Source organism: Pyrgilauda ruficollis, unplaced genomic scaffold (assembly GCF_017590135.1).
Source record: "Pyrgilauda ruficollis isolate IOZ18807 unplaced genomic scaffold, ASM1759013v1 scaffold134, whole genome shotgun sequence".
Taxonomy (NCBI): Eukaryota; Metazoa; Chordata; class Aves; order Passeriformes; family Passeridae; genus Pyrgilauda; species Pyrgilauda ruficollis.
This window is the reverse complement of record NW_024511877.1, coordinates 443,796-464,916: the sequence shown is the minus strand read 5'-3', so window position 1 is coordinate 464,916 and position 21,121 is coordinate 443,796. Positions and strand designations below refer to the sequence as shown.

The window sequence follows — 21,121 nt, the reverse complement described above, 5'->3', positions numbered from 1 at the left end:
AAATGAGCACATCCCCAACTGTTTGTCCTGGCACTCTGGGGAACAGCCTGCCAGGAATGCAGCCTCACACACGAGAAAAAGCTCCTTTTTTGACTCCTAACTGAAGCTGGCTCCACAGCATGATGGTCCATCCCTGTTCTTCCTTGCACCAGTAAAGGACACTCTGAGGTTACTGTTTGAGAGAGGAAGCTCATTGTGTGCTGAAATCTCTTCTCAAAGGATAATAGAAGGGGGCACTGCCTCCTCCTCTCTGCATGGCTTGGATACAGCATTGCCTCTCCCTGGGTAATGCCTGCTGGGTTGAGGGTGCTCCATAAACCAGCCCATGTGCTTTGGCCTGCTTTTGATGCTGGGATGAAACAGGTGATGTTCATACTAGAAAATGTGCTCTAGAATTTTCTTTTGCTTTTAAACAGGCATCAAGATAAAGAAGATTTTAAAACAAGAGCAAAAGAGAGAAACATATCCAAATCTTTCACTTCTGAGATTGAGGGGTGAACACAGACCTAAGAATTATTTTCTAAAATTGTTGTCAGACCACCAACTCCACAATAGTTTTTTTCCATTGCAGAGCATCATTCTGTACAAAAAACTCACTCAGGGCACTATTAATGATCACAAAAGTGGTAGCAAATGATGTGTTGATGAATTATTTGGATGGGAGAATGAATTCTAGGTAGCTTTTGTATAGTTGGGACTTGATGCAGAAAAATAAGTATGAGGCTAGAAAAATGGTTGTGAAAGAATATTAGTGCTGAATGACTGAAAAAAGGTAACATGTAGGATATGAAAAGCCATGTTTTCATCTCATTAGCCCTCAGCATTGTTCAAGCATGCACTCAGAGATGTCATCAGCACTCACTCAACAGAGGTGGCTTTACAAAGGTGAAACAGGAATGTTTTTAATTGCAAGAAAAGCCTTCTCCTTTTGAGACATGCCGCTCATCTTGTGTGACATCGACGTTGTTATTCTAAGGAGCCCATTGAAGAATCCAGTAACAGCGTGATTAAAAGGACAACACACTGGTCTGAATTACTCAGAGGCTAAAAAAGCAGAAAAACTACAAAAACATGGCACTAAGGATGAGTTGGTGACCCTGCTTCATACACAGATGGACTGTTTACCTTGCTGGGGTTTGGAGGAAACCAGCATCACCATGTTTTTAAATTAAATGTAGCTCTAGACTACACAGTGCCATCGCAACTGCAACCTCACTGTGGCAAGCACTGCCCTGTAAGACCCTACAAAAGGCAGTTCCAAGAAGCAGAGCCTCTCTCATGCCCAGTTTCCAAAGCACAGAGTCCTTCCAAGTGAGCAGCACCACCAAGCTCCACAGCTGCAAGGGGCTGAAGACCACAGGAGGAATTTCCCCCCCTTATTTATCTCCTTTTTCCAGAGGTTTTTGTGGCACACTGACAAGGTTAGGTGTGCCTTGGTGCTCACTGTCTCAGAGGCATTCCTAAATCCCACAGAAGGTTTGCACTGAAATTCCACAGATGGAAATCAAACCCAAAAACAGAACTTATGGCCTTCAGCATGGGTAGATGGGGTCAGTGTGAAGAATTAGATGGAACTACTTTACTTTTTTTTTTATGCACTGAAATTTCAGAGTCCTCTAAACCTAGTCTTTTTATGACCAACTGAGGTATGTCATCATCTCATTGTCAGAGGGATTCCTACAGATAACTCCCACTGGCATTACAAAGGTAAGAATATATCCCGAATGCATTTCTGGGAAAGGTATTTATTTGGTATATCTTTCCAGTTTCTGGCCTCTTGTGCTCTACATTTTTAATCAGTGTGGGAGGCTCGCTTTCCTTCTGTGTGGTGGCTTTGATGTTACTCTATTTAATAAAACTACAAATAAAACTAAAAAAAAAGGAAAATTGTGTGAATCCTTGAACAAAAGCAGGACAAATCTCGAGAGGGAGAAAAGGAAGAAAAATACAAGCTAAGAAGCACATCAACTCCACAAGAAAGTCTGGCTAAAACAAAAAAAAACCCTGTAAATAATTTAAAACAATGATTCCTTCTTTGTCTTATCTACACTTCCCTTTAAAAGCAGAAGTAGAAATTAGCTACCTATCCTACTCTACCCTGCCATAGCTGTTTTGACTTCTCAGCACAGCCAACAAACTCCATCTAACTTCTCGAGCAGCCAACCTGCTCTTTTACAATACCCATCCTAATTGGATCCAGCTGTGGCCCATTAAGGGCAGGCCTGTTCCTAATTCTTGCTAATTAGCACAGCTGTAACCCCTTAGGGGTGAGATTACCTTCATCACTGTCTCTATTCTCCTACCTTCCACCCATCCACATGAGCTAACATAAAGAGACACACGGGTGTAGCAAACAAATCCTTTTTTGCACCATTTTCTATTTGCCATGAGCCTCAGTGCTCTCAAAGCGACTTCAGGAGCTGGCCTAAGTACTTTGTCAGTCATTCCTTTGCTAATTGAAGAACACAGTGTGACCAATACATCAGGCACATCATCTGACAGGACATCCAGCTCTGGGTCAGAGAGACACAGACTTACAAGCACAGATAATGGATGTCCCATAAACACAAAGGCTGCCACACCAGGAGACAAGAAATTCAGCAATTTTATGTTTAGAGAAAGTCAACAATTATCTCCTTGCCCTGGATTGTGTGGAATGAAGAGTTAAATGTTTCTATCTTTCAAGTGACATCCCACACCTGGTGTTCTGCTGTTGCCACATGTGGTACTCTCCTAACTCACACCCTGTGATGTAACCAACAGCTGGGTCACCAATGCAATCCCCTCTATGTGCATGGAAGCCAGGAAATTCCATCAATGTGAATTCTCTCTTGAATGGTTCTCAAAATATAGGAAAACTTGTGCCTTTTTTTTTTCCTTGAAAATCAATCACTGATTATTTTTTAACCTGCAAAATGAATTCTGAATTCTGTGCATGACTCCTAACTGTAGGGCTTCCAAAGATGAATTATTTGGTCATTTCACAAATGCTTTCTTTCTGCTTAGCAGAGACACTGAGACAAAAAGAAGCTGTGCTTATGAGGGATTTTTAATGGGAAATGATGTGGGCAGCACATTCACAGGACAGTTGCTCACATTCAGTGCTCATTCAACCAAAAACTGATGATAGAAATGAACATCAAAGGCCAAGTTATCAATGAATTATTCTAAACTGCAGTTGCATATTCTCATTTTCATAAGGGTGAAGTAAAGTTTTAGTATTTCATATGTCAAATATGCAAAATTGTCTAAATTTTCTTGACAAATAAAGGGCTTTTAATTTGTTCATTTTTCATTATGACTAAACCTCATCTCTTTAAAAATGAACAAGGTGAGTCTCCCTCTTGCTTTAAGCTCTTGGCATAATTAAACATGCTGTAAAGTATTCCTCCAGGTCTGCCATTCACAGCACAAATTTGAAAAATACAGCAAAAAATATACCATGTGCTTGACTGAGTATTCAGATAGCAACATAAGTAACTCCAAATAACAGTCATTTTCTAGATAACTTGCATAGACAATTCATTCAACACCCCTTCCCACTCCCTTGTAAACATTATATGGAGCCACTGAATTTTTTATAGGAAATATCTGCATTGTGATAAGATATTTATAATCTGACATGGCTTTAGGAGCAGCAAAATCTGCCAATGAATTATTAGTGCTCTGTGCATGTAAGAAGATGAGGAGAATGTCACAGCAGCATTACTGCAGGAACAAACACTGCACAGAGCACAGTGCCAAGGCAGGACCAGAATCCTGCTGCAATGGTTACCACTCCCATGTGGAAACAGCAGAGTATTAGCAAGCCTATTTTGTCAGGATGCAGACGTACAAAAGGAGATATTATTCCTAATAAATCTCAGTAGGTTTCCAGAAGGAGTGTTAAGGGGTGTCTGAAGCACGTTCCCCACAAAAAACCCAAACCAACCAAACCTGAGTTGTGCTGCCCACGGTTTCCTTCCTTTTGTTTTCCCATTGGTACTGATCCTCCCAGCTCCAGCTGAGCCTCCTCCTTTCCATGGCCCTTCTCCAGCCCAAATGGTGCACCAGACCTTGTCCCACCATTGCCACACCTATCCCTGCTCCAGCTCCAGCTGCACAGCACGCTTACTATCCCACACAATAAGCTTGCCCTTCCAAGACAGGATGCTCCCTTTCATTCCATGGATTTTATTCAACTGTAAATATTCAGGATGAAAACCTGCAAGAGGAGACGTAAGGAAAAATCCCAGAGCAACAAAAATCTAATTTCAATGTTGGCAAGATTGAATAGGAAGTCGACAAAATGTGTGACAGCTTCAGTGGCTGAGACAGGTGAGAGTGTTCCTCCCCCTCTGAAGGGTGTTTGCTTACTCCCACAAAAATGGAAATCCCAGCAAGGTGATAAAAGCCTGTGAATAAAACCATATTTTAATGGAAAAAAAAGCATGCAGAACCAAAAAAATCTCATATTCTTGTTGTTTTCCCCATACAATCTATAGAGAGAGATGATAGAAATAATACAAAAACTGCATTCAGAAAGGGTATTCCTAAAACCTTGTAATAGCCAGTAACATTTTCATATTCTGAAGGTGCACACTGTTATGATTCCATTATATGAGGACTCCTTTTTATAGAAATACATGCATTTTGGCCATGCTAAAATTGCTTTTAAATGCTGACAATAATTCCCTCTAAGAATCCTTAGTATGTTCCAGAAAGACTGTAAGTGCTTTCCTTCCCTCAAAGTGAGAACTGGTAATTGCCACACTACCCTTGATCACCTGACAGTGAATTAATCATAAATTGAACTTTCCACTGCCTTTCAGAGAACAAATTTCTGCACAATTTCTCTGACCCCTAACTCTAACTAATGATCAGAATCTGCATGGGTTAGAATTTTGGCCAATTATTAAAATTTTAAATAAAATCATGCCACTGAAATTGTTACTAATCTAAGAAAACATATAGAGAATATAGGTTTGAGTAAAATTTTGAATATTAAATATTGTAGTATAAGAAATTTTACCCATTAATTATTTAGTGAACAAAGGTCCAAAGAAGGTTTGTATGTAAATGGAATTTGCAAAACATTTACCAGATATTAGATAATAATATGTGCTAAAATAACATTGTAAAATTTTATTATAATACAATAATTACCTACTGTTAAAGACTGTATTTTTTTATTATATAATATTACAATACTATCTCTAACAGATAGTTCTAATAAAAGTATCTTGTTACCGTATTTGAGAATGGAGTTTCCATTTCTGCTTTGGATGCAATATAAAAGAAATTAAATTTCACAGTTCAGAAACTTACTTAGGACTTGATGGAGAAAAAATAATGGTATAACTTGTCAAAAAAATAAGTAAAATAATATTTTTAAATATGTAATTGTGTCAAGAGATTTACTAGTGTTTCTACATTTTTATGGCTTTGTGAGAAATGCCAAAAAATTTCAGCAAACACATTCTGAAATGTATAGAAAATAAAAACACTAATTCCTGACAGAAAGCAGAGCTTTCCTTTAACATGCTGCATTAACTATGGAACAGCAGGACACACGCATCATTTACTCCCTTTGAGGAACAGACAATTTATATTTTTAGACAACACAGGGGCTCCTAAAGAATCATTCCAGTGGAACATTTTCAAACACAGAAAGCTTTCACAGATTAACTCTGCAGACCTGAAGTACTGAAGCTCATCTGCAATCCTCTAAAATAAGTTTTTGCATCTTAATTTATGCAGCGTCAGATGTCATGTAACAAAGCAAGCTAAAAATACACGGAACCAAAGCAGCGAGGAGTGTTTTAACTGAAGGGCGTATTTTGATGTGGTGTGGAGCACAAGAACTCGGCAGTGCAACATCCTAGTGTTTTAATTCCGCTGTTTTGCAGCAGCTGTGACCTGCTGGAAGCAGGCAGGTGTTCCTGGGAAGCCGAGGGAAGGCAGCAGGGAAGGCAAGGTGTGTTAGTACTGCAGTGGGGCAGGCGGGGTCTGTGCTGCCACAGACAGAGCACATCCCTGCCTCCTCCACACCGCACGGACTCAGGCGGAGCCAGGAACTCGAGGTGAGTGGACAGAGCACAGGGAGAAGAGAGGCACACCCAGATAACATAAACTGCTGACACAAAGCACAGACAGCAAAACCAAAGCTCTGGAATCTTCCCCACCATGAGGCGTATCTTCCCCACCGCGAGCCCTGGAGCAGGGAGGAGGCGGAAGGTGAAGGTGACAGGAAGCTGGGGAGCTGGTGCAAGCTGGAATATGTGTGCCTTAGGATACCTGTATGGGTTTTCAGGGACCTCTTGGTACTGACATTTTGAGCCCAGGTAGCAGCTGACACAGGGTAGGGAGCAGAGACAGTGAGACGACTCTAAAATTGGTCCTTCCCACCTATGCTGGGCAAATCCTGTTCTCTCAGGTTCATTCGCAACCGCGCTCAACCTTTGCGGATGAGCAGGGATGGGAAAACACTTGGACCTCTTGAAACCCAAAACATCCCTCACAATCATCTGCATCAACTTGTCTAGAACAATATCTAGCTACTGAACAGGAAATAGATGAATTCAATACTGCCATTCCAAAGGTCAGATGAGCTATTTCTGTATGACATGCTCAGGGGCATGTGGAATATCCTGACTGAAGTATATTATTAGCATTTCATGCCTCTTTTCCATGAGATTTTAGCTGTTTATTGTGGAAAATGTGAGCAGGGGTGACTTTCTGCACATCTGTTTGAGATACAGCTTTTTCCATCAGCAGTAGTTTCTAAAAAATAATCTTTAAAAAAGTGAGATATCATTTCATAATCAGAAACCAAATCACAATTGCATACAGAGTTCACAATAATCATGACTGTCTTCAGAGCTTATGAACCAACAAATGGTTGATGTAATTAATATCCAAGTATCTGCAGAGGTTGAATCAACCCCAAGGGTAGCTGACTGCAATACCTTCCACCTTCCTAACAAAAACTCTCATGTCCACCTCTAAACTTGGTGTTCAAAATTACATGTGCAAGCTTGCACATGTAATTTTGCAGACCAGCTGCCTAAATACCAGCAGCTCCTAAGAACGAGCCCGGTGCAGCTCAGTCTGAATAAATGACAGTGTTTTCCCAGGTGATTCCAAAATCCCATTTGAAATAATTAACCCTGTCCATATAAAATGATGGAGGGTTTTTTGCCCTGAATGACTGTGAACTCACCCATAAATAAAGGGCAGAGAGATGATGTGACATTTCAATAGGACAACTGGGAGAAGGAAGCCAGTGAGAGTCACCTAATTAATACCCCATACTTTGTCTGAGGAAGAGACACATGGCTGCTGGCTCTGAGAAGATTACTTGCCCCTGTATCAGCTCTCCAATAAAAATGGACTGAGCTCACTAGAGCTTCCACAGGGCATACTGCAACTAGCATGAACATTTAGGGGTCAGGGGACTGAAAGACTTAGCTGAGTCCAGACCTTCCGTTTCCTTTGGCTGTGCATCATCTCATGTCATGTCAAGCTGGACCAACTAACAGGCTTATTCCCTGAAAACAATCAGTTCCATCAGCTTTTTCTTGTATGATGTAGGCAGGTTATACAGGAGAATAAAGGAAATAGTATTTCTGCCTCCTATTGTTGCTAAAACCAGCTGTTCTTGAGTCTGATACCACTGAAAACAGTCTACATAAAACAAACACACAAAAAATCCCCAAAAGCAAGCAAGGAGAAAATCCCAGTCCATTCCCCAGAAGGGACAATATCATATTCAGGGAATAGAAAGACTCACCCTGGTTTTGGCATCGATCTGCCCTCCGCGATCCAACAAGAGCTTCACCATGTTTGTGTTTCCCCTTTTGGAAGCCACATGAAGTGGGGTGATTCCATTCTACACCATGAAAAGAACAAACAATGAGCTGGATGGATCTGAAGGAGTGCAATGGGGGTGAATTCGGGTTCGGATCACAAAAAATGAGACCATCACATCGTAGAGAATAAACGAGAAAGTACTAGAGCATCAGAGCTAGGCACACACCATATAAGCTAGAGTTAGTAATTCCTTCCTAAGCAAGATTCCTTCTCCATTGTTTTGGGGTCCTTGAATGAAGGAAGCAGCGCATCTGCCCAAGCAGCAAACATCGCAGCCCCAGGGCCAGACAATACACAAACACGTATCAGAGTCCCAATGAGCCAAGAGTCACAAAACACTGAAGCATTTCAATCACTGCAACGTACACAGAGGACACAAATGCGTCACTCCTACACAAAGGAACCTTCTTGTGTAGTGCCAAGAGCATTGTGCCGTGGTAGGCTGTGTAGGCTGTGTAGGCTGAAAGTCCTTGAAAACACTTTGGGTGAGGCAAGAGGTAATATTAGCAGCTACTCCAGATTGGAAACAGGAGGGAGTCAGTCTGGAAGGCAGAACCCTGAAGTAATTCAAAGTGTGTCTGGCAAAATCAAACAGCAAACTTGTGACCTGGGAGCTGGGTTGAGATTACCAGAGGTATTCACTTCAAACTACGTAACGTGCAACAGCAAAGAGACTGTACCATGTAACTCTGCAGTTGATTACCATGAAAGAGTAGTCATGATTAGTTCTTTTATTGTTGAATTTGTACAACAGCAGTATACTTTACTTTCTGGTTTTGAAATGTAGTTACATGTAAAAACATCAAATTCAAGTGGTATAGCAAATATTGAATACCAAAAAAGCCAATCAATCCTACATCTATTTCCAGAGAGCAGCCAACAAACTGAAAAGCCAAAGGAAGTTGACACATTATAAGAGCATCAGCTTTCTGGAGCTGCCAAAGGATCCTGCTTCCTCCAGCTGGGAATACTGGCTGTTACACAACTCCCAAGGCCTCCAGGGCATTGCACGGAGACAACCTTTCAGAACTACTGCAAAAAAGACACCTTTGATCCCAACAGAACTTCAGCATTACTTTGCTCCTTTCTTCGCTCAGCTCTTGCCTTAGAGCTCCCCACAGAAACCCTCCCATTTCTGCAGGCCGCTAGAAGCAGGAAGGAGAAGGGATGAGCGCGTACCCTGGCTGTGAAGTCGACTGCAGCTCCGCGGTTCAGCAGCAGCGTGGCCACGTTGACGTTGCCGTAGTGCGCGGCGATGTGCAGAGGGGTGAAGCCGCTCTACAAAGGGAAACAGCCCTCGTCACGGAAATCCTCTCACACAAGGTCACCAGCTGAGCTAGAGCTTGGGTTTCAAGTGCTGCCCAACTAATACATCACATCAATTTTATCCAGACCGTGTCTACCTATCCTAGAGCACAGCCTTCCAGGCACAGAGGCCAGCTTTCAGGTGGGAGGTTATCAAAAGTGCTTGATTCTTGCCTTCCCCAGCTCAGCCCCCTGCATCAGAGCAGTTTTCATCACAGAAAGGTTATCAAAAGTGCTTGATTCTTGCCTTCCCCAGCTCAGCCCCCTGCATCAGTGGACAATAAGAGCAGTTTTCATCACAGAACATATTAATATATTAGCCATTCTTAAAGAAAATAAAGCAAGTTCCTTATTGCCATTTGGAAGCAACATGGGTCTTTTAGGCTGCATCTATTTATTGGGGTTCAAAAAATTATCACCAAAGTTGTTGGACTCTTATTTTATTCCTCTAAGAAACAGAAATATGGACAACATATTTCCTATTGGGGTTTTTTGTTTGTTTGTTTTTGTTTTTTGAAAGCAGTAGTTATTCAAAATGTAATTAAAGAGTTTGGTTTAAATGAGAAACTATTTAGTAGCATAGTAAAAGAATCATAATTATTTCTATTTATATACAATTTGGATTGCAAAGGAGCTGAAGAAACTTCATAATCTATAAATAAAAAAAACCCACATTTTATTTATTGTGTTTTGAATACTAGAAGATGAAACCTGTTCCAGCTATGAGATGTAGAATCTCTTGGCAATAACATAAAAAAAGATTAAATTTTTAGAAACTAGGGCAGAGAGCAAGCTTTTATTCTCATAAGTAATTCAAGTAGAAAGGGACTTGCTTTTGAGGTTTCCCTGAAGAGCTTTACACTGATTTGATTGGATCTTGCTGATAGTTACAGAAAGGGAGGAATACTTCAGTCTTCTTGACTACAGCGTGCTCTCAGCTAGCTTTCCTTCCTCTCAGTATCCAAACCACCATTTTAAACTACTCCTGGAACAAAGGAATGTGGGCACGTGCTGCCCTCCTTCAGCAGGCATTGCAGTACCCCTTGCCCTTTCCCTCAGGGATGAACATGCCCCATGGAGCAGGTGCCCAGGGAAGCTGTCACCCTTCAGTTCACATCACTGCTGCCTCCTGGCAGGCTGCTCATGTGTGCACACACCAGGAGGGAAGCACCTTCCCGTGGGCACGTGCATCCATAATTCATTCCCTCCTCCAGCAGAGAAACTCCATTATTCAAAAGCAGGTATTGAAACAACAATCTCATGCTCGGAACTTTTTCTTTCTCCTAAAAGTGGCAATGATCTTTGGGGAAAATCCCAGTCCAAGCCAATCAACCCTGTGATTTTTAGTGGAAGTAAAATCCATATAAGAAATGTGTTATTTACTGCAGGTAAATTCTGAGTACATACTGTCCCTGAGGGCTTTGCAAAACTTTATGGAAAAGATTGTAATAAGAAGAATGGTAAAAATAAGCAGATGCCCTGAAGATTTACCCCGGGGAATTCGATTATGCTTACTATTGTAAAAGACAGAAAATTAATTTTACCATTATTCTGGCCGAGCCAGACACCCAGATGTAGTAATACCAAGTGAGTGTATTTTCATAATTAATGAAATTGAGTTAAAAAAGCATCTTTATCCTCTTAGCTCCAATACTTGCTTCAGACTCCTTTGGGCTGATCTGAATTCTCAAAAACGTCCTTCAATACTGACACAAGTAAAAAGAAATTCTAACAGAAAGGATGAATAAAAATAGGAAGTTTTGAGCCAGAAATTTCTATATATTAAAAAAAAAGAGTAATATCTTCACTTTTATTGTTAACTAATAAGGAAATATTGGCAAAGAGCAATGAAAATAATCATAAGTAACAGAAAGAGTAATTAAAAATTGTTGATGTCGGTACCTCAGTCGTCCTATTCACCATCATCTGATGCAGCATGGTTTGGGAAAAAGAGGAACAATATTAAAGACTGGCCGCAAAACGAAGAACTATGTTGCTTTTTCTGAAATGAGTTATGCTGTTAATTATGAGAAAAGCCATTCAAGCATGCATTAACTTTAAACACAACCTATGCTCCCGTGGGCAATAAACCAATATCCTACTTAATAGGGAAGCAGTGGTTCTGCTTCCGTTCCAGTGGCTTCTGGTTTGCAAATAATGAGAAAAAACTGGTTACCAAAGAAATGGGAGGCATAACTAAAAAGTGAAAAAAACGAGCACTTTGTAATAACTGTGTAGCTTAACTCTGCAATCTTTTAGGTATTACTGGTGACAGTGGTGGAGCAAGCTGTCCTTCCCCGCCGGAGCAGTTCTGTTTCCCCATTAGGATGCAGGGGTTCAAGGCGCTGTCCCTGGAGCCCGCCCCGTTACCTTGGACTGCACGTCGGCGTTGTGGTCGTTCTGCAGCAGCAGCGCCGCCGACTTGGTGTCGTCCTTCCTGGCGGCGATGTGCAGCGCTGGCAGCCGCACCTTGCCCTTGGTGTCGTTCTCCAGCAGGATGGCCACCGCCTGGTTGTGTCCCTGCTGCAGTGCCACAGCCAGAGGGGTGAAACCGTCCTGGGGGCAGGAAACAAGGGGTGCTCAGCACGGCCGGACAGCCGCGGGGAGCTGCACCGCGCCCTTCGCGCACGCCAACTCGGGGAGCACGTTCCCAGCTGTTTTCCACCTCTGCACTCCATCTCCAGGGACATGAGATTGGAGGCACAACATTTTAACTCTTTCAAACACCTTCAAAAGGCTTTCAAATATTTGAAATGCTTTGAAAGGTCTTCCACACTTCAAAGTAATCTTTTTTTAAGTCAAGTGCAAGCAAAGGATCATTCTACAACATCTCTCTTAATTACTTCTCACCTTAAAATGGGCCACAAAGCATATTTTTAGCAGTTTTTTGGCAAATTCACTGAGCACTGAACAATGTCAGTGGGAAAAATATAGAGAGAACATGTTTATGAATATCTCACATCTCTGCAAGAAGGAAGTGTATCAAATGTGTTTGCTGCCGTTCCCATTCCAAGTTACACATGAACCATGAGTCAAGAAATCCAGATCATGTTTAGGAACATGATTTGAGGGAGGAAAATTTCACATTATTTATGTTTTTTTTGGAAAAGGAAAATCAAAAAAATCTCTTTGCTTGTAATTCATAGTTTTAGGTTTGTTTCTAAATAAGTTTAAAATTGTCTTGCTCCTCCACACATGCCTGGGATGGCCAGTGCTTTAAAATCTGTGATAACAAGATAGCAGCTTGCTCTCCTGGCTGAAGTACTACAGGCTACCAGATATTCCATTCTGGTTTCAAACTGAGCCCTCGCTCTGGTCATGAATCCTCCAAAAGCACAGGTGTGCTGTAACTACATGAGAGATGGGACAGCATTGCTTTGGAATAGGAATATGGAGACATGAAAGAAGAATAAAGGCCAAGTTAGGAAGGAATGAGAGCTAACATATGTTGAAAGAAATATCTGAAGAATTGCCAAAGCAATTTTTTCCCCTCAGTAATCTAATAAGTTTCTCTCCCTTTTGCGTCGAGCTGTGGGTAGGTGCATTGTAACAGCGATACTGCTGTGGGTTCTGCCTGTAAGAGAGATTAAATTCTGTACAGTGAATTAAAAAGGGGGGAACAGCTGACAAAACAGCTGAACTGTAAAGATTATTCTGAGATTTGGGCTACATAAGGTGTTGAAATGGCCTAATGCATTTGCCTTTTGCCTCTGGGAACATGAGAACAAATCCTGGATTAGAGACTCTGAAACTGAGCTCACCCTTACTCTCCTTTTTTATCTGCACATGTATAAGTGTGAGAGGAAATGAAATGCATCCAAAGGCAGGGCAAGTTTCAAGGCTTCAAAGACAAGTTCATCCATTTGATTTGCACCATGTCATCATGCACCCTTCTCTGGAAGGACACAACTCTTTCTGCATTCCCCTCCTACTGCCTCTGGAAAGCATGGCTGACCGAAGCTTGGAGACAGCTTTTCATGTCCTCACCTCCCATGAGGAGGGCCAACCTTTGATGCTGAACAGAAGGACCTTCTCCCTGCGTTTCAGTGACATCCACAGTTCAAGCTGTCATCCCACCTTACTGAATGTACCATTTCCTCATCCTATTCATGAGATGAACTCTGGGCACATATGAGAGCGATGGTGGCTCAGGACTTCCTTCAGGAACACTCACACAATGATGGAAACCATCCCCTCAGCAGGACCTGAACCTAATACTGACCTAGTTCAGCAGCAAAGAGGTCAAGAGCCTTTACTTTACAAGCTATAGAGTGAAAACTGATCTTTCTGACAGCAGAAGACAAATTTGGAGTCAGGGTCAGAGTAGGAATATATTTTATTTTTCCTCCTCTCTGCCTTTTCTACAAATCCAGACTACAGTGTGCATTCTGTGAATGTCTGCATTCAAGCAGAGGCCACATGAACTAGAACCATCTCGCCCTCACAATTCCTGAAAACTGAGTTCCCAGCCAGCAGAAGTTGCTGGGAGCTGGCTGCAGCAGGTGATGGTGGGCTGCAGCAGGGCTGGGCTCATGGAGATCCCCAGTTCCACCGGGCTCCTTCACAAGGAGTGTGTTTCTGCCACGTTGCCTGGCAATCATATGGGATTTTGTGTTTCAGAAAGCTGATGTGTAATGTGATCGCCACATCTATGAGGGGATTATTTTATGAGCTGTCATCAAATAGTACAGTACCCATTGAGAGAAGAGACAGTAAGACAGCTGTTAACACTGACAGGTTTGAAGGGAAGGAGAGGGAGCATAAATGTACCAGCACTTCAAATTGATCCATTTGTGAAGGCAATCCAGAAAGGGAATGTTTCTGGACAGATTAGAGAAAACAATAAACAGGAGCAAAAGCTCTGGCCAGAGAGGAATTTTGCTGTAGCTACTTCACATGTCACGTCCACATCCATAGAACGAACAGGAAGGTGACGCTTTTTGCAGCACAGAGCCTGTTTGCTCACTCCCCTGGCTGGAATAAAGAACATTTGGCAGAAAGAGGAAACAGAATGCACATAGTCCTAATGACCAAGGAGTTTTCTCCATTACTCCTAAATCGCCTCAGTATGTGGAAGGAAGCCTGTGGGATTCTGTTCCTCTTGAGATGGAGTCTCCTCTCTCCAATTTAGATGTCACTCCTGTTTGCACAGGAGTTACTGCAGGTTTACAATCCACATCCCCAGTTAATACCATCCTTCTGCCTATTTACACCCACGTGGTCCAGCAGCAGAAATAAAGCATCCGTGAAGACGACAGCCTGCCAAGCTCACTGATGCAATCCTTGTTAGCCATTTGGTTTCCAATTCACACCAGTCACAGCCAATAATGAATACTCACAAGTTACACCACGTCACAGGACAGCCTCAGAAGCAGTGTAACTTAAGGGAACAGCAGCAAGAGGCTGGAGCAGGTGATCTCCCAAATGCTTCTGTGAACCCAGCACCACAGAGAGCCTCAGCACTTCTGAATTCAACTGAAATCCCAAGATCCAGGAGCTGGGTTAATGGTTGGACTCAATCTGAGAGGTCTTTTCCAACCTAAACAACTCTGTGATTCTAAAACAAAGCTTGCTGACAATGATCTGTTGATGCCAATTGACACAGACAAGCCCTCTGGAGACAGCCCACACAGTTCTGACTTCAAGTGATCTGAACACGCAGGCAAAGAAAAATGTGAGAAAAACCCCCTCACCTCGGTAGCTGTGCTTTGGTTGGCTCCATTCTCCAGGAGATATTTCACCACCTCAATGTGGTTCTCTTGAGCTGCCATGTACAAAGGAGTAAAGCCATTCTAGGAAGGACACAGGAGAAAATAATGTCATATTGAAATGATATGTACCAACAATAATGAACTACAAGTGGATACACAGCTAAAAATGCATTTGTGTTCTTGTAACTGAATGTAAAAAGAACAACCTTGTATTTTTCCCTTAACACAGTCATGTTCAATGCCATTTAGACACACAGAACTCTCCATCCTTTCACACTCATTTTCTTCTGACATATTTTAAGGAAGCAATGGACGCACTAATTTTTAATATAGCTATTCCTTGCTGATAATGCTCAGGGATGTAAAGCTGGCAGTAAAGTTTTATGAAAGCTGACAGGAAAGCAAGAGTTTCCTCCATTTATTACATTTACTTAACCGAAGACGTCGTCCCCTGGAGACCATGAAGTCCATACCTTCTGACAAGCTCAGTAGGGATGGCAAAGGCTTAACATACTACGAAATACCTCTAATACATAAAACATTGCAAAGCCTCCAACATAAAGGAACTGAGCCTTGCAAAGGAACTGCATTTCTGACCATACGGCAGGTTCAGTTATCATTTAATGAAAAACTTACATTAAAATTACCTGAATTTATTAAAACAATTTGCTCTGGATAAAATGAAATTTGAAAAAATTATTCTAAATCAATCAACCCACAGTAGAAATGTGAATTCTTTCTTTGCAATAAAGTATTTTAATGCAAACATTTGCAATTAATTACCTACAAAATCTTGATGAAAGAGAGGCATGGAATTCAGCTGTCTGCCTGATCAATAATTTGTAAGAATTTTTAGAATTTCTAAGAAGATCTTAGAAAATTCTGCAATATTCTATAGATTACTATGTAACATAAAATATAATCTTCTGCCTTGAAATGTCACTTTTAACTAGAAAATAAACCATAAACCAGACTTCAAACACGCAATTTATTTGATTTTTTATTGTCTTTTGTGCTGCCACACTGAATGATAGGGTTGTGCATTCACACAAGCAATCAGAATTAATACACATATGCTGATAACAAAAAACCTTGTTTCAGGGAAGCCAATATTATTCTTTCTAGGAAACCTGCTGTGGAAACATTCCAATAATTTCCTAATGAAATGAAATCTAATTTTTCAGTCACTAGATAATGCAGAGATTGTAGAACTGACGTCTTTGCAACCCGTCTGTGTTTACAAATGTAGAGGACTATTTAGGCAATAAACAAAATTTATGTTGTGGATGTTGGATGATATCTGTTATAAAAGTTGTAGCAAATCTTTGAATACTGCTTTGCATAATATCCTGACATTTCCATCTACAATCTTGGGGCACAGAATTAAAAAATGACACCCAGAGAACACTTAGCAGTTCGGTGCCAAAACCGGGGGGATGTATTTTGAGTGGCTTTGCACAGGAGTCACTTATTATCCAATATTCTCAAAAACTATTCAAATGATGGACTCTCATTATAGTCACAGACAGTATGACCAACACAGTCTGCAAGTCCATCACACCACAGGATCATCATTTGAAACTGTGCTCAAAATACCTGCAAAGGTGATTTAGTAGGGGCAAACACATTTCTGCACTACTGCCAGAAAAACAAACTATGCACACAAGGAATAACAAGTAAGAGAAGAATTCTGCAGAAAAGGCCCTGAAGGTTACAGCAGTCTTATAGAGACTGGTCACTGGTCAAGGGGCTCATTCTGCTGTAATAAAGAAAATCCTTGCACTGCCATAAAAATTTATCTCCTTAGGAAAGGTATCTTTCATTGAGAAAATGCTAATAAATGGTGGTGTTCTGGCTGGAAAGGACAAAGGGTAGGAAAACAGTCTTTAAAGGGGGGGAGTCTGTTCTGCATATCCATGAAAACTAAAAAAAGCAGAGTTTACAAGGCTGCTGGAGGGAAAATTCAGGTAAGACATAAAGAAAAGCCTCTTAACAATAAGGTCAGGTTGATGGGGAGCTTCCCCCTCCCACATCACTGCTAAAAGCAGGCAGCAAACTGGAAGCCCACAGAGCCAGCCTCTCCCATGTCCCCTCTGGGGTAGGAGGTGGGGACTCAGGGAGACTCTGGTCTCCCAGCTGCTCCTCAGACAGCTCTCAACAGGGATGGGGGGAGAAGAGATCCCACCCTAACATAAAATGAAGGAAGGCTGTTCACCCAGTAACTGGGAAGGTGCAGGGGATTGCCAAGCAGAGGCAAGAGCTGGCAGAGGGAATTAGGAACAGATTGGGTTCTTTTCCACTGCAGTTGTAGGGAAGAGCACAGAGGAGCCTGCAGGTAACCCAGCTGGCTCACTGTTGCAGCTCTCCTTCCCACTCCGGAAAGAACCAACGTGGCAAACTACGAGGGATAACTCGTAGTAATTTTCCACTCGCCTCATCAGCATTTTCATGGTAAAGTCTAATCTTTCAAATGTAATACATGTCATTTGCAAAATCCTTCTAGCTTGGAATATTACAAGGATCACACTGACTGAATTGGGTGAACATGACTATTTTCAAGCCATAGTAAATCAATTTGCTTAAAAGCTTTGAAGAATCTAATTTTTTTAATCAACTCGAGTCCCTGGTTCTGGAACAGAACTAGGACAATAAATCCTGGATTAGGAGACTATAAACAACGTGTACATGACTTCATGACCTTTTAATACCATGAAATACTTAATGTTTTCCTACACAGAGATCCAGAAGAGTGTGCCCATTCTATCATACCTGTGCTATAATCACACCCAAAACTACAGAAATTAGGAGAAAGAAAATTCTTGCACAGAAAGCCATAGTATCTTTGTTTTCCTTCAGGCTTTATTTATAGTCTGAAATGACTGTATATATTTTGTTGAAATCTGGCTCATTTTGGGAACTACAATATGCTAAGGGCTATGTGCAAACTGCCTTTACCAGACATGCTGGAAAACATTCCTCTGAATTTCTCCCCCTGGCAAGGTCAAGCCTGACTTTGTCTGCTGGCAGGGACAAGCCTGCTTTCTCAGTGTGCTTTCAGTGAAGCTCTCGTTTCAGAGCTTCTAATTGCAGTGTCCCCAACTGCAACAGTCCTGGCCCTTGGCCAGGAAACTCCTATTTTAGGATTCCCAGTATGCCTGCTCTCCTTGGCAGAGCTGTGCCCACTGGGATTATGTGCTAGCCCTGCTGGAGCTCTTCCTTCTCCCCTGGCCACTGGACCCCAGGTGTTCCATCTTCCTCCCACCCCACATGGTTTCTCTGATCTGTCTGTCTCCTCCACAGTGTGTTTCTCTCTCCCAGCCAGTCCTGCACTTCCTGAATGGAAATGCCCACACAAATCAGATCCTCGCCTTCATTTCCTTTCCTTTTGTCAATCTGAGATCCCCTTCCCAGTTTCCTTTCATCTTTTATTTGCTAAGAGCTGTACACCAATACTTCAGCTCTCTATTCTGCTTCTAGAGATATGTCAAAGCTCAAAACACCATAGCTCCCCAAACTAAAGAGAACATTTTCCCTTGACTTTTGTTTCACTATCCCCAAGTGTCTCCTGCTGTACCCATAGGAAATGATTCTCCATGGCTGTACTGAGAAGGAGACTGACCTCTCCCCTTAGCATGTGGAATGGGACTCATCAAGTTTATTGGGCCAGTGGTGAGCACTGTTTATTTCAATAAATTTCCCTCCAGTTTATGATCCCATACCATCCAGAATTAAAGGAAGAATACTGACTGCGACCTGGAAAAGCAGAACTGAACTACATTTTTCTTTCCTGTAAAGCCCAGCTGTGCAATCATGTTCTGTCTGTATGTTTAGATTTGGTGCATCATCTGAAAAATCAAAATTAATTGTGTAATGATATATAACATTCATTTCCAAACAATGGTTTCATCAGAGTATTCATGGTGAAGACAGAATACTCCAATCTCATTACCCCCACAAATGTGTACTGCAAGATGTTTACTGCCATAACATAAAGTCAGAATGAGAAATTATCACTAAACAGATTATATTTCATACTTTCTACTACATTCACTGATTTACTGGCTAATTGGAGAAAATGAGTAGCTCTCAAATGATTTTTCAAGCTATTAATGTAAATTGGCAAGTCTATATATGAGTCAGAATTTGTATCATTAAATTGTCCCCGAGCCCTAATGAAGAACACAGGCTGAAGAAGCAGAGGGATTATTAGGGTATTGAGAAAATCATACAGTTCTATAGCTTGATGGAGGTTTATTTCATGGCAGGCTTTCAAGGAACTAAGGTTCTTCTTTGCAGGCAGTACTGAACTGTTAGCTGGGGACTTCAGTGTCCATACAGCCATTGTATCCATATACTTTACAGTCATATATGAACATATATCTTTTTTTCTTACTGATATAGAAAAAACAGAGGTATATAATCTCTTCATTTTGCCTATTTGAAGAGGATACATAAGTGTTAGCAACATATCCTTTGACTAACTAGTTACCATAAACCCAGATTATTTTATGGGCCTCGAGGAACTGTTTAAGACTGTATTGGATGACAGAGATTACCAGGAAAGAGAAGAAAACCAGCACCTCATGCAATGGTTCACACACAAATGCTCGTATCTACTTAGTTTTACCCCATAAAAACAGATATTAACATGAAGGATGAGACAAGCTTAGATTATTCATCAAACAGCTCACACACATGAGAAAATCTGTGTGTCATGGTCCTGTGCTAAAATATTGTTTTATGCATTAGGATTATGAACATTTTGGGACCTTCAAGTTCAAGACCTATTTGAGGGTTTTTTCTGTTCTTAAGAATATTGGTCAAGTTCAACAAGAACAGAAAGATCCTGATCTAAATCTTTGTTCACCAACAGACAATTAATCTCCCTGTTTTCCCATTTTCCACCAGTACCAGTCTAAACCAGTGACATCTATGCCTCACCTTAACAGTTCTACCTGCAGGCGTCCTGTGCTAAAATATTGTTTTATGCACTAGGATCACGATCATTTGGGGACCTTCAAGTTCAAAACCTATTTGAGGGTTTTTTCTGTTCTTGAGAATATTGGTCAAGTTCAACAAGAACAGAAAGATCCTGATCTAAATCTTTGTTCACCAACAGACAATTAATCTCCCTGTTTTCCCATTTTCCACCAGTACCAGTCTAAACCAGTCTAAACTGCTTCCCTCATCCCAGCTGCCAGGAATCTCTACAGGAGAGGAAGTACCTCCAGCAGGTTTTTCTGTCTCAAAGGGGAGAACGTTATGCAGGGAAGGAAAAGAACAGAAGCAGTGGGCACAAACTGTGCATCACTTTTTTACTAAGAGGGGGACCAAGCACTGGCACAGTTTGCCCAGAGAGGCTTTGGAATCTCCATCCTTGGAAATACTCAAAAACCAGGCCATGTTCCTGGGCAGCCAGCTGTGGGTGGCCTTGTTCAAGCAGAGGAGGGGACAAGATGAGCCCCAGAGGTGTCTTCCATCATCAGCCCTTCTGTGACTCAGTGACAAATCCTCCAACAACCCAAGCAATAAACTAATTGTAATCAATGAAATATGAGGGTGACAAATAAATGCAATCTGCAAGCTAAATTTGAAGTACACATTTTGATAGAACCATCAATATCACAATTCTGGGAACTTTGCTCGGTGCGTTATGCTCAGAGCTTTATTTTCAGCCAATCTATAAATAAACCCTTCATAAGAGGATTATATCTGAGCAGGAGAGATTCTCTGTATAAAAAGGTGAATTAAGGATAGATTAAGGTACCTATGTTAATTTTTTGAAGTCTCTTTTTTTGTTGCTCTTAGCTTACATCAAAATCCAGGATTTTAACATAGCAGTAACTTCAAAAATTATTCACCTTCCTATTTCTTTTCCATTAAAATATATTTTCCATAAAAGAGATAATGTTTTTTAATGAAAAAGAAACTCGTTTTCATTAAAAAAAATCTCAAATAATTGAACTATGACATCTATATTTACATTCAATCTAACAGCAACTGTGAAATTTGTGAAGATTAGAGTCTAAGATAAAGGGAAATTAATCTAATTTAATTTTAAGGTGCCTAAGGAATATCACTTGGCCATAGAGTCAACAGGAAGTGGGCTACTCTGAAGAAAGATTTGGAATATTCAAATTAAGAGCTGCTATATCCACATTGTGAAAGGGATTCAGTGAAAACACCTATTAGATACATCCACAACCAAATGAAATGCTGTGGATTTCTAATGAAAGCACCACATGCTTTCAGAG

At 41.2% G+C, this 21,121-nt stretch overlaps 1 protein-coding gene across 28 annotated transcripts in view; it reads right to left on the bottom strand.

The window, feature by feature from the left end:
• Positions 1–21,121, bottom strand: part of ANK2 (ankyrin 2) — a 274,403-nt gene that overhangs the window by 83,425 nt on the left and 169,857 nt on the right. For 22 of the 28 annotated variants that reach the window (XM_041459280.1, XM_041459285.1, XM_041459291.1 and 19 more), the window contains 5 exons: positions 14,850–14,948; positions 11,527–11,712; positions 11,059–11,082; positions 9,031–9,129; positions 7,772–7,870 (listed from right to left, as the gene is read on the bottom strand). In XM_041459280.1, coding sequence (XP_041315214.1) covers positions 7,772–7,870; positions 9,031–9,129; positions 11,059–11,082; positions 11,527–11,712; positions 14,850–14,948 — 507 coding nt within the window. The remainder of the gene's footprint in view (positions 1–7,771; positions 7,871–9,030; positions 9,130–11,058; positions 11,083–11,526; positions 11,713–14,849; positions 14,949–21,121) is intronic. The other 6 variants (XM_041459296.1, XM_041459275.1, XM_041459289.1 and 3 more) reach the window with 1 other exon arrangement.